The 19,766-nt window shown below is 38.3% G+C and overlaps 1 protein-coding gene across 1 annotated transcript in view; it reads right to left on the bottom strand.

Annotated features, from left to right (window-relative positions):
• The window catches only part of SLC5A8 (solute carrier family 5 member 8), a 65,439-nt gene extending 45,941 nt beyond the window's left edge, over nucleotides 1–19,498 (bottom strand). Inside the window, exons 1-3 of the mRNA XM_001916081.6 lie at nucleotides 18,402–19,498; nucleotides 13,311–13,376; nucleotides 11,401–11,452 (exon numbers count right to left, since the gene is read on the bottom strand). Of these exons, the coding sequence (XP_001916116.4) occupies nucleotides 11,401–11,452; nucleotides 13,311–13,376; nucleotides 18,402–18,752 (469 nt within the window). The 5' untranslated portion in view covers nucleotides 18,753–19,498. The remainder of the gene's footprint in view (nucleotides 1–11,400; nucleotides 11,453–13,310; nucleotides 13,377–18,401) is intronic.
• Nucleotides 19,499–19,766: the final 268 nt, after the last annotated feature.

A 19,766-nucleotide genomic window follows, 5' to 3' on the forward strand; every position in this document is an offset into this window, starting at 1 on the left:
GCCGATAATATGGAGGAAAGAATTAGCAATCTGGAAGATGGCAATATAGAATTGTTGCAGGCAGAGGAGGAGAGAGAAGCAAGACTTAAAAGAAATGAAGAAACTCTCCGAGAATTATCAGACACAATTAGGAGATGCAACGTAAGGATTATAGGTATACCAGAGGGAGAAGAGAAGGAGAAAGGGGCAGAAAACCTATTCAAAGAAATAATGGCTGAGAACTTCCCAAATCTGGTGAGGGAGATGGATCTTCAGGTGACAGAAGCCAATAGATCTCCAAACTTTATCAATGCAAGAAGACCAACTCCACGGCATATAGTAGTGAAGCTAGCAAAAGTCAACGACAAGGAGAAAATATTAAGGACAGCCAGGCAAAAGAAACTAACCTACAAAGGAACCCCCATCAGGCTATCAGCAGATTTCTCAGCAGAAACTTTACAGGCTAGAAGAGAGTGGAATGATATATTCAAAAATCTGAAGGACAAAAATCTACAGCCGAGAATTCTCTACCCAGCGAAAATATCCTTCAAATACGATGGAGAAATAAAAACTTTCCCAGATAAACAAAAATTAAGGGAGTTCATTGCCACAAAACCTCCTCTTCAGGAAATCCTCAGGAAAACCCTCATTCCTGAAAAATCCAAAAAAGGAAAGGGGCTACAAAACCAAGAGCAGAGGAGATAAGTAGAAGGACAACAACAGAGAGTAGCAGCTCTACATCAGAACAGATTAAACCATGGGACGAGAAACAAAGGAAACTGAAGAAAACCGGAAAACAAGACACAAAATGGTAGTGGTAGGCCCCCACGTCTCAATAATCACTCTAAATGTAAATGGATTGAACTCCCCAATCAAAAGACACAGAGTGGCAGGATGGATCAAAGAACAAGATCCAACAATATGCTGCCTCCAGGAAACACACCTCAGCCCCAAAGACAAACACAGACTCAGAGTGAAGGGATGGAGAACAATACTCCAAGCTAATAATGAACAAAAGAAAGCAGGTGTCGCTATACTAATATCAGACAAGGTAGATTTCAAAACAAAACAGATAAAGAAAGATAAAGAGGGACAGTATATAATGATAAAAGGGACTCTCCACCAAGAAGACATAACACTTATAAATATATACGCACCCAACACAGGAGCACCAAAATTTGTAAAGCAACTCTTAATAGAACTAAAAGAAGACATCAACAACAATACAATAATAGTAGGGGACCTCAACACACCATTAACACCAATGGACAGAACATCCAGACAGAAAATCAACAAGGAAATAATAGAATTAAATGAAAAATTAGACCAGATGGACTTAATAGATATATAGAGAACACTTCATCCAAAAACAGCAGGTTACACATTCTTCTCAAGTGCACATGGAACATTCTCAAGGATTGACCATATTTTGGGAACCAAAGCAAACATCAATAAATACAAGAGAGTTGAAATAATATCAAGCATCTTTTCTGATCATAACGCTATTACACTAGAAATCAACTACAAGAAAAAAGCAGAGAAAGGTGCAAAAATGTGGAGACTAAACAACACGCTTCTCAACAAACAATGGATCATTGAAGAAATTAAAGAAGAAATCAAATATTATCTGGAGACAAATGAAAATGAGAACATGACATACCAAATCATTTGGGATGCAGCAAAAGCAGTCCTAAGAGGGAAATTCATCGCAATACAGGCTCACCTCACTAAACAAGAAAAAGCTCACGTAAGCAACCTCAAACGACACCTAACAGAACTAGAAAAAGAAGAACAAACAAAGCCCAGAGTCAGTAGAAGGAGGGAAATAATAAAAATAAGAGCAGAAATAAACGATATTGAAACAAAAAAGACAATAGAAAGGATCAATGAAACAAAGAGTTGGTTCTTCGAAAGAATTAACAAAATTGACAAACCCCTAGCCAGACTCACCAAGAAAAGAAGAGAGAAATCGCAAATTAATAAAATCAGGAATGACAGAGGAGAAATCACAACAGATACCAATGAAATACAAGAGATCATAAGAGAATACTATGAAAAACTATACGCCAACAAATTGAACAACCTGGAAGAAATGGACAAATTCCTAGACTCCTACAATCTCCCCAAACTGAATCAGGAAGAAATGGAGAATCTGAATAGACCAATCACAAGTAAGGAAATAGAAACGGTAATCAAAAACCTCCCCAAAAACAAGAGTCCAGGACCAGACGGCTTCTCTGGAGAATTCTACCAAACATTCAAAGAAGACTTAATACCTATTCTCCTCAAACTGTTCCAGAAAATTGAGAAAGATGGAGAACTCCCTAACACATTCTATGAAGCCAACATCACTCTGATCCCCAAACCTGACAAGGACAACACAAAGAAGGAGAACTACAGGCTGATATCACTGATGAACATAGATGCAAAAATCCTCAACAAAATTTTGGCAAACCAATTACAGCAATACATCAAAAAGATTATACACCATGATCAAGTGGGATTTATACCAGGGACACAGGGATGGTTCAACATCCACAAGTCAATCAACGTGATACACTACATCAACAAAATGAAAAACAAAAACCACATGATCATCTCAATAGATGCAGAGAAAGCATTCGACAAGATCCAACACCCATTTATGATAAAGACCCTCAGTAAAATGGGTATAGAAGGAAAGTACCTCAACATAATAAAGGCCATATATGATAGACCCACAGCCAACATCATACTCAATGGACAAAAGCTGAAAACCATCCCTCTGAGGACAGGAACAAGACAAGGGTGCCCACTTTCACCACTCCTATTCAACATAGTACTGGAGGTGCTGGCCAGAGCAATTCGGCAGGAAAAAGAAATAAAAGGAATCCAAATAGGTAATGAAGAAGTAAAACTCTCGTTGTTTGCAGACGACATGATCTTATACATAGAAAACCCCAAAGAATCCACAGAAAAACTATTAGAAATAATCAACAACTACAGCAAAATAGCAGGGTATAAAATTAACGTGCATAAATCAGTAGCATTTCTATACACTAACAATAAACTAACAGAAAAAGAACTCAAGAACTCTATCCCATTCACAATCGCAACGAAAAGAATAAAATACCTGGGGATAAACTTAACCAAGGAAGTGAAGGATCTATACAATGAAAACTACAAGACTTTCTTGAAAGAAATAGGCGATGACATAAAGAGATGGAAAAACATTCCTTGTACATGGATTGGAAGAATAAACATAGTTAAAATGTCCATACTACCTAAAGCAATATACAGATTCAATGCTATCCCAATCAGAATCCCAAGAACATTCTTCACAGAAATTGAACAAACAATCCTAAAATTCATATGGGGGAACAAAAGACCACGAATTGCTAAAGCAATCCTGAGCAAGAAAAACAAAGCCGGCGGAATCACAATCCCCGATTTCAAAACATACTACAAAGCTACAGTGATCAAAACAGCATGGTACTGGTACAAAAACAGGTCCACAGATCAATGGAACAGAATTGAAAGCCCAGAGATAAAACCACACATCTATGGACAGCTAATCTTCGACAAAGGAGCAGAGGGCCTACAATGGAGAAAAGAAAGTCTCTTCAACAAATGGTGCTGGGAAAACTGGACAGCCACATGCAAAAGATTGAAAATTGACCATTCTTTTTCACCACACACCAAAATAAACTCAAAATGGATCAAAGACCTAAAGATTAGGCCTGAGACAATAAGTCTTTTGGAAGAGAATATAGGCAGTACACTCTTTGACATCAGTTTCAAAAGAATCTTTTCGGACACTGTAACTCCTCAGTTGAGGGAAACAATAGAAAGAATAAACAAATGGGACTTCATCAGACTAAAGAGCTTCTTCAAGGCAAGGGAAAACAGAATTGAAACAAAAAAACAGCTCACTAATTGGGAAAAAATATTTACAAGCCACTTATCCGACAAAGGGTTAATCTCCATAATATACAAAGAACTCACACTGCTTAACAACAAAAAAACAAACAACCCGATCAAAAAATGGGCAGAGGACATGAACAGACATTTCTCAAAAGAAGATATGAATATGGCCAATAGACACATGAAAAGATGTTCATCATCGCTAATCATCAGGGAAATGCAAATCAAAACTACACTAAGATATCACCTTAACCCCGTTAGATTGGCAAAAACATCCAAAACCAAGAACGACAAATGTTGGAGAGGTTGTGGAGAAAGAGGAACCCTCATACACTGTTGGTGGGAATGCAAACTGGTACAGCCACTATGGAAAACAGTATGGAGATTTCTCAAAAAGTTAAAAATAGAAATACCCTATGACCCAGCCATACCATTACTGGGTATCTATCCTAAGAACCTGATAACAGATATCTCAAGAGTCCGTTGCACCCCTATGTTCATCGCAGCATTATTTACAATAGCCAAGACGTGGAACCAGCCTACATGCCCAGAAACTGATGACTGGATAAAGAAGATGTGGTATATATACACAATGGAATACTACTCAGCCATAAAAAAAGACGAAATTGGCCCATTCACAACAACGTGGATGGACCTCGAGGGCATTATGTTAAGCGAAATAAGTCAGTCAGAGAAAGACGATCTCTATATGACTCCACTCATAGGTGGAAATTAGTATATTGAGAAGGAGATCTGATTGGTGGTTACCAGGGAAAAGGGGGGGTGGGGGGAGGGTACGAAGGGGGAAGTGGTGTACCCACAACATGACTAACAAAAATGTACAACTTAAATCTCACAAGCTTGTAATCTATCATAACATTAATAAAAAATATATATAAATAAAAAAAATAAAAAATAAATAAATAAAAATAAATAAAATAAAAAAAATAAAAACAGGAACAAGACAAGGATGCCCACTCTCACCACTCTTATTCAACATAGTACTGGAAGTTTTAGCCAGAGCAATTAGGCAAGAAAAAAAATAAAAGGTATCAAAATTGGAAAAGAAGAAGTGAAACTCTCATTATTTGCAGATGACATGATTCTATATACAGAAAACTCTAAAGAATCTATCAAAAAACTATTAGAAATAATCAACAAATATAATAAAGTTTCAGGATACAAAATCAACATACAAAACTCAGTTTCATTTCTATACACTAACAACAAACTATCAGAAAGAGAAGTCAAGAATACAATTCCATTTATAATCACAATAAAAGAATAAAATACCTAGGAATAAATTTAACCAAGGAGTTGAAAGATCTATCCACTGAAAACTATGAGACATTATTGAAAGAAATTGAAGAAAACATAAAGAAATAGAATGATATTCCAGGCTCATGGATTGGAAGAATAAACGTAGTTAAAATGTCCATATTACCTAAAGCAATCTACAGATTCAAATGCAATCCCAATGAGAATCTCAATGACCTTCTTCACAGAAACAGACCAAAGAATTCTAAAATTTATATGGAACAACAAAAGACCCTCAATATTCAAAGGAAGCCTGAGAAAAAAGAACAAAGTTGCAGGTATCACACTCCCTGAATTCTAATTATACTACAAAGCTATGGGAATCAAAACAGCATGGTACTGGCACAGAAACAGACACACAGATCAATGGAACAGAATTGAGAGCCCAGAAATAAAACCACACATCTATGGACAACTAATCTGTGACAAGGGAGCCAAGAACACACAATGGAGAAAGGAAAGTCTCTTCAATTAAATGGTGTTGGGAAAACTGGACAGTCACATGCAAAAGAATGAAAGCAGACCATTATCTTACACTACACACAAAAATTAACTCAAAATAAATTGAAGATTTGAATACAAGACCTGAAACTATAAAACTCTTAGAAGAAAATATAGGCAGCACACTCTGGCATTGGTGTTAGCAGTATCTTTTTGAATACCATGTCTCCTCAGGCAAGGGAAACAAAAGAAAAAATAAACAAATGGAACTACATTAGATTAAAAAGCTTCTGTAAAGCAAAGGAAACCACCAAGAAAATGAGGGATCTGCCCAGTGGTGTAGTGGTTAAGTTCGCACACTCTGCCTACGCAGTCTGGGATTCGTGGGTTTGGATCCCAGGCATGAACCTACACACCACTTATCAGGCCATGCTGCGGTGGCATTGCACGTACAAAATAAAGGAAGATTGGCATAGATGTTAGCTCAGGGCCAATCTTCCTCACCAAAAAAGAAAAAGAAAGAAAATGAAAAGACAACCCACCATCAATGGAGAAAATATTTACAAATCATATACCGAACAAGGGGTTAATTTCCAAAGTATATAAAGAACTCATACAACTCAACAACAAAAAATGAACAACGCAATCAAAAAGGCAGAGAACATGAACAGACATTTTTCCAAAGAAGATATACAGATGGCCAACAGGCAGATGAAAAGATGTTCAACAGCATTGATTATTAGAGAAATGCAAATCAAAACTACAATGACATACCACCTCACACCCATCAGAATGGCTATAATTAACAAGATAAGAAATAACAAGTGTTGAAGAGGATGTGGAGAAAAGGGAACTCTCATACACTGCTGGCGGGAATACAAACTGGTGCAGCCACTATGGAAAACAGTATGGAGATTCCTCAAAGAATAAAAATAGAAATACTGTATGATCCACCTATTCTATTATTTGTTATTTATGCAAAGAATATGAAATCAATAATTCAAAAAGATATATGCATCCTTATGTTCATTGTAGCATTATTCACAACAGCCAAGATGTGGAAGCAACTCAAGTGCCCATCAATGGATGAATGGATAAAGAAGATGTGGTATGTATATATAATGGAATACTACTCAGCCATATAAAAGATGAAATTGTGCCATTTGTGACAACATGGATGGACTTTGAGGGTATTATGTTAAGTGAAATAAGTCAGACGGAGAAAGATAAATACTGTATGATTTCACTCATATGTGGACCAATAAACCAATAAACCAATAAACACATAGATAAGGAGAAAAAATTAGTGGTTACCAGAGGAAAAGCATGTGAGGGGAGGGAAAAAGGGGTAAAGGGTACATGTGTATGGATAAAAACTAGACTATTGGTGGGGAACACAATACAAGCTATACTGAAACTGAAATATAATAATGTACACAATTTTACACAAAAAATTGTGAAATTTACACAATTTTAAAAGACAATATGACCTCAATTAAAAAAAAGTCAAGGTATCAAAATAAAATTTACTTATTTTATAAAAAAAGAATACCCCATTTTATAAGCCCTAATGAAATAATAGACCTAGAACGACCAACAATGATTGCTAATAATTTTTTTTAAAAAGACTCACATTCTATGCCTTTTGAAGGAAATAAATGACACTACCTATGAAATATTCTTTCCAAAAAGTTGAACTGGAGTCTGAGGAAAACTTATAGATCTAACTACTAGTTCATAAGAAATACAGAGGACTTGGGAACATTAAATGACCCCATGGTGATACATTCAGTAAAACCAAGAACTGGAAAATTAGACAGAACAAATGACCCACTTTCTTCAAAAAATAAACTGCAATTTAAAAAAAGGGAGGGATATCACAAAGCAAAAGAGACTTTAAAGGAGTTTCAAAATACATCTGCTAAAAATTGACAGAACAGAAGAGGAAAAATCAGCAGTTATATTTGGAGAGTTTAACATCCCTCTTCAGTAACTGATATAAGTAAAAATTATTGCTTAAGATAAAGAAGATTTGAACACTATTAACCAACTGAACCTTTGACATTTATAGAACATTACACCCAATAACTACACAATACACATTTTTATAAGAGTACATAGAATGTTCAGCAAGATAGACCATATTCTGAGTCATAAAACAAATTTCAATAAGTCTCCAAGGATTAAAATAATAATAGTTCTCTGACCAAAACAGTATTAATTTAAAAATAAATAACAAAAAGATATGTTAGAAAATCACCAAATGTTTGAAAATTATGTAATACACTTCTAAGTTACCTCTGGGTGAAAGAAATCATAAGAGAAATTAGAAAATATTTTGAACTGAGTGATAATAAAAACACAATGTATCAAAATCTGTAGGATGCAGATTAAGTAGTACTTAAAGAAAAATTTATAACTTAAAAGTTTACCTTAAAAAATAAGAAAGATTCAAAATCAATGATCAAGTTTCTATCTTAAGAACCTAGAAAATTTAAATCCAAAGTAAGTAGTAGAAAAGAAACAATAAACATAATAGCACGAATTAATAAATAGAAAGCAAACACATAAAATCAACAAAGCCAAAAACTGGTTCTTAGAAAAAACTGAAAACATCAATAAAAGAATAGTGAGATACATGAAGAAAAAAGATAGAAAAGATATCGATATTAGGAATAATTAGAAAGGACATCACTATACGTACTACAAACATTAAAAGGGTAACAGGATGTTATAAACAACTTTATGGCAATGAATTTGATGAGTTAGATAAAAATGAATTAATTCCATGAAAAACACAGTTCACCAAAACTGACTCAATAAGAATTAGAAAATATGAATAACTCCATATTTATTAAAGTAATCGAACCCATATACCAAAACCTTTCTATAAAAACAAATGTTGAGCCCAGATGTCTTCATTGTGAATTCTACAAGCATTCAAGAAACAAATACACAATTTTATATAAAGTCTGTCAGAAAATAGAAGAAGGAACACTTCCCAATTCATTTATGAAGCCAGCATAATTGATACAAAAATCCTGACAAAGACATTAAAAGAAAAGTAACTTCAGGTCGACAGTCCACATAGACTGTAAAAATATTTAACAAAACATTAGCAAATCAAATCCAGCAATAATAAGTAGGTTAATACATCATGACCAAGTGAGGTCTATTCCAAGAATGCAAAACTGATTTAACATTTGAAAATCAATATAATTTCCCATGTTGACAGTGCAGTAAGACAAGAAAGAGAAATAAGAAGCATACAGTCTAGAAAAGAAAAACTAAAACTGTATCTATTCATAAACAACACGAAAATCCTAAGGGATTTGCCAAAAACCTACTTGAATTAGAAGCAAATTTAGCAAATCTCAGCATAGGAGATCAATATATAAAAGTCAACTGTATTTTTAAAGATTGGCACCTGAGCTAACAACTGTTGCCAATCTTTTCTTTTTCTGCTCTTTCTACCCAAGTCCCCCCAGTACATAACTGTACACTTTAGTTGTGGATCCTTCTAGTTGTGGCATGTGGGTCTCTGCCTCAGCGTGGCCTGACGAGTGGTGCCATGTCCGCTCCCAGGATCTGAACCAGCAAAACCCTGGGCCACCGAAGCAGAGTGTGCGAACTTAACCACTCGGCCACGGGGCTGGCCCCATCAACTGTAATTTCATATATTTGCAATGAATAATTAGAAAATATTATAAAATGATACCATTTGCAATAGCATCAAAAATATCAATTATCTGGAAGTAAACCTAAGAAATATGCACAAGACTTCAACATCAAAAACTATAAAACTTTACTAAGAGAAGTTTTCAAAGGCCTGGACAAATGGATAGATACCACGTAATGGATTGGAAGAGTATCTCCTCTTGTAAAATGTCTATTCAAGTCTTTTGCCCACATTTTACAAGGTTATTTGTCTTTTTGTATTCATTTTACTATTCCATGAGCCAGTAAACTCAACATCAAAAGTATACATAAGCTGTATAATCTGCGCGTTTTTATTGTTTATAAGCTATATCTCAATTTAAATGATAAGAAGTAATAATTTTTCAACTTTAGAAAGCAAGAAAGAGAAACTTAAGAGACACATCAACTAATTGCAATTAGATAAACTTACTTGGATGTTGATTCTAACAAACACAAAAAAAAATCAGGGAAAGCTGAACACTGACTTGATATCAATGATACTAAGGAATTAGTGTTAACATTTTAGATATGATAGTATAATTGTGTTTAAAAAACAGGTCTTTATTTTTAAAAGACATACTGAATTCAGGTGAAATGATACCTCAAAGTTACAGCAAAATAATCTAGTGAGGGAAACGCAGAGTGAATTAAACCAGAGCTGATAATTAGTGTAGACTGATGGATACACTAGGATTCAGTACACTATCCTCTCTATTTTACTATATATTTGAAGTTTTCCATAGTAAAAAAAAACGATTGGACCCAGAGAACGTTAAGCTCTAATTCAGTTAAATAAGTTTCTATTGAGTATCTGTAAAACACCAAGTACTGTGCCTATGTTTGTGCGTACTGCCTTAGTCACAGTAAAATACACAATTGACATTCGAGTAGTCAAAATGCAGTCTCTTGGTTCCTAATTTATCCCTCGGGAGTGGTTCAATAAACTGATAAGAACAGAGGCCTCGATTTCTCCACAGTTTGAAGGTAGTACTCCCTTATTCCTGGAACTGCACTTTAAAACCCTAAAGCCAACATCTTTGATTATACTTAAAACCAATAAGTAACTTATGAAGTTTATAGCTCAGTTCCTTATGTACAAAGCGATCCATTTATGATGCTGGTAATATTGACATGGAACATGCCTGACATTCAGAATTCAAAAGCCTATTATATAACGGAGTTCTTCTTTGAAATGAAACTGTTGTACCTTATAAACTTACATGATAACTACTATCTATCATGAAAGCAAGAAATTAGAGTATGGATTTATCATGGTTTTTCCATTTCATATTAACTCCAGGAACTGCATCACATTCTGCCCATCACAGAGTCCACTTCTCCATTTTATAAGGAAGTCTTAGAAATAAACTCACTTGTGATTGATAAGAATTTAAAGAAAATGGAGTTTCCCCAAAGCCTTTTGAGGATCTAACAGTCACCTTTGCCTCAGTAAACTATCCCAGTTTCACTGCTTTTATCTGCCCAAATCTAGAGAGTATAGTAATTTGTGGATCAATACAATCTTCATACATTTGTTTATAAAGACACTATAGCCATTTGTCCTTTTCTCACTAGGAGCAGTCTGATATTTCAAATCACACAGATCTCATTCTCCTGAATTTTGGACCATATTAGAAGTGAGGAGAAGAAAATCTTCTCTCCCTGCCAGACTTTTTAGAATGGAACTGAGCCTAGGAACTGAGAAGCCTCTTAGAGATGGGCTCCAGGTTAAAGCCACAAAGGGAGGGAGTGTCGTTATTCGTGATTCAGACTATAGGGGGCATTCATTATGAAAGAATGATGAATGGCTGGTTGGCACATCCAAGAGGATCACTGCCCAGTGAAGTCTGCTCCTCTAGTAATCCACAGACCTTTGGGGACTATGATCCAGGAACACAAAGAAGCTGCTAGTGTGGACACTGAACCCACCTGGCCCCCCTCAAGCTGACACAGGTTATTAGAAGCATTCCTCTATTTCCCTGTTTCTCCAAAGAGAGAAGAAAGTCCATTAAAAAGGAACCACAAAATGTGAGTGACATAAGTGGTAACTTTAAAATGTACCTTGATTCAAAGCCAGAGCAGGGGCGTAAATAACAATTCCAGTATACAGAATCTATGGGAAAAAAGAAAACCAAATAAACGGTATGAATTACAAATAAAATATTGATAGCTTTCTATAAGTTCAGTTAGGAATTAAAACCACACTTTCAGTGGACCTAATAAAATTGTTTGTAACTTGAAAAATGTTATTTAAGTGAAGTTGATTCTCCTTTTCTGTTTGTGATGTGGTCATAGGTTATAAAAATCTCTCATGAGCAATTTTGTGAATAAATATGGACTTTTCATGTGGGGTTAGTGCAGACAGTCACTGATCCATCAATCCAAGCTTGAAATCAATTTTCCTGCATCTAAAACAATTACAAAGAAAAAAAGAAATTTAAAAGGGGATGGACCTTCATTCACATACCTTTGAACTATTGTTAAACACTGCATAATCAATTGGGAAAACAGTGAGAATTTTGGAAACTCGTTTTTAAAGGTTTGCATGCCCATTAATTAAACAAAAGTGTAAAGTTACACTAGAAATTCTCAAAGCCAACAAAAACTGCATTCCATCTTTTTAATACTATTTATTATTTTTCATTCATACATTTAACAAATATTTATTAATCTGGGGTACAATCATGAATAAGATACGTAAAGTCCCTTTTCTCAGAATATCATTTTCATTGCACATGATTTTTCAAATATATCACACAGAAGCTAATTTTGTGATTACCCCATAAAAACATTGTAAACAAAATCATATTATGTAGTATTTGAATGTTTGATCATATAACATGAGTAGAGCTATGGAGGTAAGTCCTTCAAATGGAAGATGCTAAAGCTGCCCTCTTGCTGCAAGAGTGTACTAGCTTTCCACATTCACTCTGTCCAAGTTGAAGATTTGAAAACATGACCATAGGCCACATTCCTAACACTTGTCCCCACTTTTCATTTCTGTTTGCATTTCTAACAAGGATCCAAAGAGAGTTTGAACAGTTGGCAAATGCAAGTACCAGCCTCAGCTCTGTGTCAGAATCTCTAGCAGACCCCAAAGGGCGTCTTCCTTTGAGGGCTGATATAGCTTAAGTTATGTAATTTACAGAGATAAAAAATCCAGTTGAATAATTTACAAAGCCACTCTGTCATGCTGTAGCAAATGTTTAGGTAGCTTGTGATTGGAGAAGCGGAACTGTAAACAGGAATGAGCAGGAAAATTCCTTCCTAGACTCTCATTATCAAAACCATCTCTAAAGTACATAGCTACCCAGAGGAAGCTGGATACAAATGATGGGACAATGATCATGACAAGACTCCAGCAATCTGGATGAAGGGTGGTAGGCATTCTTTGTCACTGACGGCTTGGCAAATCTCTGCTTTCCATTTGTGTCAATCAGTAAGTCTATGCTTACATAATTCTTGAATTACTGGATTGTGACCCTGGCTTTAAAAACTCCTCCAGAATACATGGTTCTGTTGTTTTACACTCAGTAACTGTTTCAATTAGATCTCATGTTTCCATTTTTAAAAGGGAGTACTGATTCATTTTTTGAAGTATGCTCCTATTCCTACTATCAGCTGCTACTACAGCTACTTCAAATATCTGTGTCATCTCAGTAATGCCCTGACTGTCAGTTTGGTGGGGATGGTAGGAGGTAGGATAAGCAACATAATGTTGTTTGATCAATATAATATTTAACATTCATTGAAAAGATTCTGTTTGTCCCAGAAGGAAGGCATTTGCAGAAACACTGTTTCATGATCTTAAGGGTTAATGCTGTGTAGTGACAAGTGTTTTTCCTTTTTTGTTTCCTCCTATTTCAACATGTCTTTTTTATGTTTCATGCATTTACTGAGTAAGTTTGGCCGAGATGCTTTGGTTAAAAACATTTTAATGAAAAACAATAAATTAATGGAGAGCTACTTACTGTTTCAACGATGAAGAGGACTGTCCCACAGAGACGAACGTATTTATTAAATCGAAGTTCTAAATACTGTTTCAAAAAAAGGAACAATGGTTAACATGTGAAACCTCTGGACACTTTTTAAAAATCAGCTGCTTAAGAGGTAAATGAGCTGAAAATTTAAAGTAATTTCATAACTAATTTGCATTCTGTATTTTTACTTTACTATTATTTTTATTTACATGCAGCAAAATTGACTGTTGCTTTAGAGTCCAGTTAAGTGGGTTTAAATATACAGAACAGTTCCATCACCCCCAGAAAACTCCCTCCTGTTGCTCCTTGGTAGTCAAACCCCTCCCCCACCCCTAAACCGTGGCAGTCACTGATTTCTCCATCCCTAGCTTTGCTCTGTCCAGAATGTCATATAAACGGAATTATATTCTGCATTTTTAGAATGAGCCAAGTGTTGTTCTCCCCTTACTCTTGGTATCTACTCCATACATTTCCCTGATTCACCTTTCCCACAGCAGGCAATTGTGATGAAATTGTCAATCGAGGTGCCCTGCCTCATCTGACCAAGGGGTAGTCACATGACCCAAGCTTAGCCAATCAGCTTCTCTTCCACAGAAAATGACTGGAGCAGAAACAGACTGATCCTGACAGGGTTGCTGGAGAGGCTGCCCTGGCTCCTGTCCTTTTCACAGTCTGTTTAACTTTCCCCTCTGTTCTATGAGCTACCCTCATACCCTTCCAATATACTTTTTTTTTTTAACTTAAACCAGCCCACGTCAATTTCCATTCAGAGCCAACAACCCTACCAATTCTTCCTACTCTCCTTGACATCTGCTATATCTTATAATATAGTCTGCTTATCTCCTCTGTTATATAACATAATGTATTATAGAGTTAGAATCCTAGAATTTCAGAGCTGGAAGCAAGCTGGGGCCCAAGACATCCTTTAATTTGAATACTATTACTACACATAGAGAGAATCTTAAAGCTGACAATAGTCTTTTCATATAGCAGGGGGAAAAAGGAAGGCAAAACTAACACTAGGTAAAAATCAGAAGAAAAGACACTGGATATTTTTGTTCCATAATCACTGCTAACGTTCATAGAGGATTTGTCACGTAGACTGTGCTTCCAGCAACTTCATGAGGCAGGTAGTATGTATAAGTACATGTTAGAGAGGAGGACACTGGGGCTCAGAGAGAACACCAAGTTTGCAACTAATGGTTGCCAGAGCCACAATGCAAATCTAGGACCATCTAATGCCAAAATTTGTGGGTGTAACCACTACATAATTTGAAATAAATAAGTAAACTGACAAGGAGTCTAAGATTTTACAGAGTGAGTGGGTGGCACTGACACATAGTAGGACCTCCAAAAATAACTGATGTGCAAAAAATATACAGTTCAGTGTCACACACTGGGGGAAGAATTCCAGCCCTTGTCCCAGCCTCACCCCTGACTCCACAAGCTTGGTGGAGTCACATAAAATCTCAGCTTCCTCCTCTTGAAAATGAGGATCACAGTAATAATTCTTTCCCCTCTTACTTTGCAGGGTTTTGGAGGCTATTGAATGATACAAATGGATGGAGAAATATTATAAACTGTTCATTCAAAAGTAAGATATTAAGAAGCTGGTATCTAAATCCACAGGCAGTGAGAGTTTGAATTTCAGTGAATTACATGTGTGAAAATCATTCAAGGACATTTTGGAAGACTTTTCAGAAGACTCAAGTGTCTTGAAGCCTAGAAACAGAACAATGTTATTTCCTCATACTTGTTTTAGTAAAACTCTATTACAAATGAATGTACATGAATAGACAAAGAAGCCTTTGCCTTTTCTAGGTACACGTATCCAAATTGCTGCAGACTAAAGAAAACTGAAGAGAAAAATGTGATGGAGATAAGAATGTAGCAAGTTAAACCAAATAACTGAAATATACATACATATATAAATATATGTGTGTGTGTGTATATATATATTTCCCCACCCCACTCCAAGGTCAGCTGGATCCAGGCAAACCTATGCATTTAAGCTGAAACAAGACCATCTCAAGACAGAACCAAGAAGTATATCACTATCTCAGATATCAGTAGTTACTGGTCTGCTAAAGAGATATGTGGAGACCCCCCCCACCCCCAGAAGCCCAAGTCACTGAGAAGCAGGCTTAGAGAAGAGCTCTAGGATTTCCAGACAAAACTATAGATTAACAGTAGGTGCCAACAGTCAACCAAGATCTCTCGCAGTCCTCAGAACTTTCAATACCTTAGGGATGCTAAGACATCTACTGAATTAAAAAAATAAAAACAGAGAGAGTCTGGGCAACTCAGTTCAAACACACAGATTTCGCTGGATCCAGAAAGATCCTGAAGAAGTGGCGAATGAAATTGGATTCTTGCATTACACTTCTTGTCTGTGGATCTGGGAGTTGCTAAACACCTGCCAGACTACACTTAAGGTGGTGATAGACATCAAAAATGCTCCTGAACAGCCAGTCTTAGCTAACGAACTATAAATAGGGAGAGATTTCATACTTGAGCAAAAGTCCAGGGTATCACCCGATGCTGCACTTCTTATTCTGTGCAGGTGGCTCCGCCTCTCAGCATAAAACAAACAAAATATTCCTCAAGAAAGTGTTTGCCATGACCAACCGTCAGAAACAGAACATGTTATCTAACTTCTCTGTCCGCAATTGCCTGGCACCCAGTAGTCGTGAACACTCCTGGTGCATCCACAACTCTATGTGTCCTGTACTACTTCCCTTGTTCTCTCTGAACTGTCATAAGCCTTGCTTGGGGTTATAACAGACTCACCAGAGCCTTCAGAAGCAGCCATTATGCACCACTACACAGCCTATAAGCATGTGTCTACTTTGCTTCACACTCTCTTATGTAGCTTAACTAACTCTGAGTCTCTTTGTCTGCAAAATGGGGCTCTCATAATACCTCCCTTATAAGGACTGTTTTGAGTATTGAATCAGATAATGTATGTAAAACATGCAGCCTAGCGTCTGGCATGTATTAAACATTCAGTAAATGTTAGCTTTTGCCATTTTTAGCTGGAACCCTGCTAATTTAGCCTCCACTGCTGGAAATGTGTGGGAAATCTGTTTCTGGTTGAGTTAATGTTGCTGCCCCAAAGAAGCACGGGTCAGTGACTATGAGAGCGGCATTCATCTGTGGGGACTGAAGTCCTCTTGCCAAATTCTTCAAACCCTTTCTGAGTTTTGGAGTTGGTGAACTACAGATCAGCGCTCACGGACTCAAATGCCTATAAGTCCCATCAGGTAACACCTGAGCGGCATCGGTCAGGTGTTTGTACATTAACATGATGGAACATTCCTCAAGTCCACTAAGAAATATGTTCTCTCTCTCTCCCTCAAAATAAGAACTCCCTTCACTCCTGTCCATTTTCTCTTTTGCATTTTTGACAAAGACATAAATGCAAAGATTTCTCTATCATGAGAAAGCAACCATGCAAATACAGTGATGAGGCCTCAATATAGAAATTAATAGGAAGTGATAGTAATGACTGCAAACTGGAGTTCCTGTGGCCACAGAGCGCAGGCCCAGTGTCACAAGTCTTCCAGGTTGTCAAAAGAAGCCAGAATCTGGAATTTTATTTGACTTCCCACCATCATTAAATGATAAATTAATTTTTTTTCAAAACACCATAGGGGTCAAAAAAAACAACAACAATCATGACTGAAGACTGAGTTTGGCCTGGGGCAGCCAATTTGTCACCTTTGCAAAACAGAAAAATTCTATCCTGCTCACTTCTGGGGTGATGACTGAACTCTCTCAAACACAACAACCAGAGTGAGCGGAAGACAATGCTGCCCCAGGGATGCCTCGCTCTAAACGACACGACTAGAGCCCATGCAGTTTGCCACCTACACTTACGGTGCCACTGGGGCCCGGTCCCCAGCACCAGTTGAACCAGCCTCACTAGGAAACCACCTTCCAGTGGCTCTGGGTTGGAGCAAACACTACATTAAACTCAAAGACAGAGGTGGCCGGTGAGAATGAGGCTCAGAGTCCTCTGGGTAATGGCCTATTAGAGAGGAAACTTCTGCAGGTTGGTCCATGGAGGATGGGTAAATGCGACCACTGAGGGCACTAATCTGGGCCTCACCACTCCCCTGGGTTTTTATCCTCCCCTCACACTCCCATTCAAGCTCTTTAAACTAAACCAAACATTCACTATATTTGCAAAGCCCTTTCCTGCAGACAACTTGAGAAAACCTATAACCAGTGGGCTTATGCAAGAGGAAAGATGGTTTTCCTTAATCATCTTTCCATAGAGAGAGAAGGCAGAGCTGTTTAAGAACCTTGCAACCAAATTTTCCTAGTGATCCCAAGATAAACACCTCTAACCACCACAATACTTATGGCCAATATTTATTCAGCAGTTACCCTGTGCCAGACACTATTCTAAATGCTACACTTGCATCATTTTATTTAATCCTCCCAACAACTGGATGGGGTAGGTGGTATTATAATTTTCACTTTGAGATGAATGAAGAGACGCAAAAGGTCACTAAGTCACCCAAGGTTACCTAGCTAGGAAGCAGTAGAAAATGGTCTCAAAGCAGGTATTGGGACAAGAGTTACAGCATCTTTAACCATTTAACTGTCTTCCTCACCACGGCAGGTATGTGTGTGAAAGGGGAAGGAGGGGAGAGTGAAAATTCTTCCCCAACTAACCTGGAAAAGTGAATAGTGCCTGGAAAAGACCTCGAATAAGGGGATTTATTTCAAGGAGGAGGAGCTGAGACTTGAACAACTTACCCTCCCCCAAGATAAAAAGTGTTAAAATCTTTCCCCTTGACTCAGAATCAAGGATGTTAAAGTAGAAAGGGCCTTAGTGAGCACTAGTCCAAATCATTCCCTTTAATTTGGAAGCCTCTTTTTCACTGAGCTCCTGAGAGTAAGTCCCAAGATTTTGTGGCCTTTATCAAACACTTCTCCCTTAAAGGGGAGGGCATGGGAGGTGATGGACCTGGACAGGCCGAGATTTCCATATGGTGGTCTGCCCCCAGGAACATCTCTGCAGGAGCCAGAAAAGTCCTCCACACCCCTCCCCAGCCCACCATCATCCTTTACCTCGTAGGTGCTGGTAATTCCCAGTTTGTAGAACACAGGGAGGAAGATCTCCGCGCTGATGACCACCACAAAGAAGTAAGTGATGGCAAAGATGCTGTATATGGCCCCAAAACGGTAGACCTCGGAGGGGCTGCCCAGGACGGTGACCGCCGACATGAAGCTGGCGGTGAGGGACAGCGCCACTGGCACGGCGGTCATTCTTCGGCCGCCCATCAGGAACTCCTTGGAGCTCTGCTGGCCGCCCCCCGCGAAGGCGTAGTAGATGCCGATGGCGGCCGAGATGAGCAACATCGCGGCGAACACCACGTAGTCCCACACCACGAAGCTGCCGATGCCCCGCGGCGCGTCCATGGCCGCGCGATCACCCGGCCCCGCGCGGAACTGGCGGCCCCGCGGCGATCAGCCGGGACTGGAGCTTCACCTGGCCGGCCTGGCGCTCACTTCTTATTTCCCGGCGCCGGGAGCGCGGCGGGCGTGGCGCCCTGCGGGAATTGGAGGCGTGCTCCAGGAGTCGGTCCCCGCCGGGTCCCCGAGCGCCCCGCGAACGGGGGAAGGTGGGTATGCGCTGGTGGTAGCCGGTGGTCCCACCGCAGCCAGCCGAGCCCCTCGAACTGGGCCTTCGGGAAGCGCCCCCGCCACTCTAAGCGCTCATCTGATGCCCGGCTCCCAGTTGCCGGGATCCCGGAGCGCAGCAGACACCTGGGCAGGTGAGGACTGAAGCCTCCAGCGCGTCCGTCGAATCCACAGGGAGCGCTCAGCGCAAATTTTATCAAGAGTGGCACCTGAGGGGACGCACCATTTAAATGAGCAGGCGACCGATGGGGGAGTGGGGTCGAAGGGCAGTTGTCACGCCTTTACTTTTAGTTTTCCACTTCAACAGTCCAGGTCCTTACGAGAAGATACACTTGGAGTTTTCAGATTGCCTTATTTGATAAATTAATGGGCGATTCGGGTGCCAATGTTCAGTGAGCTGAGGTCCCAGGTCTTAAGCAGGTAAGCAATTATTATAAAGGCGAGGAAGAAGTCTGTGCTATAGGTTGCCTGAGTTTTCATTCAACGAACATCTTTTATCCCCAACAGTCTCTCCTAGAAATGATAGTTGCTATAATATTAATAGTACCTACTATTTAATGAGCCTTACCATGTGACATACAACGTGCTTGGCAACTTATACATTAACCAGTGTAATTCTTACTATTAACCTTGAAATAGGCATCATCTCCATTTTTCAAATGAGGAAACTGGTTTAGAAGGGTTAAAACACTTGCCCAAGAAATAGGAGAGATTAAGACTTTTAATCCAGGTCTGATATCAAAATTTGTTCTCTTTATCACATTGCTATACTTTGTAGAGTCCAAATGTAGA

The sequence above is a fragment of the Equus caballus genome, chromosome 28 (assembly GCF_041296265.1).
Source record: "Equus caballus isolate H_3958 breed thoroughbred chromosome 28, TB-T2T, whole genome shotgun sequence".
NCBI classification, from domain to species: Eukaryota; Metazoa; Chordata; class Mammalia; order Perissodactyla; family Equidae; genus Equus; species Equus caballus.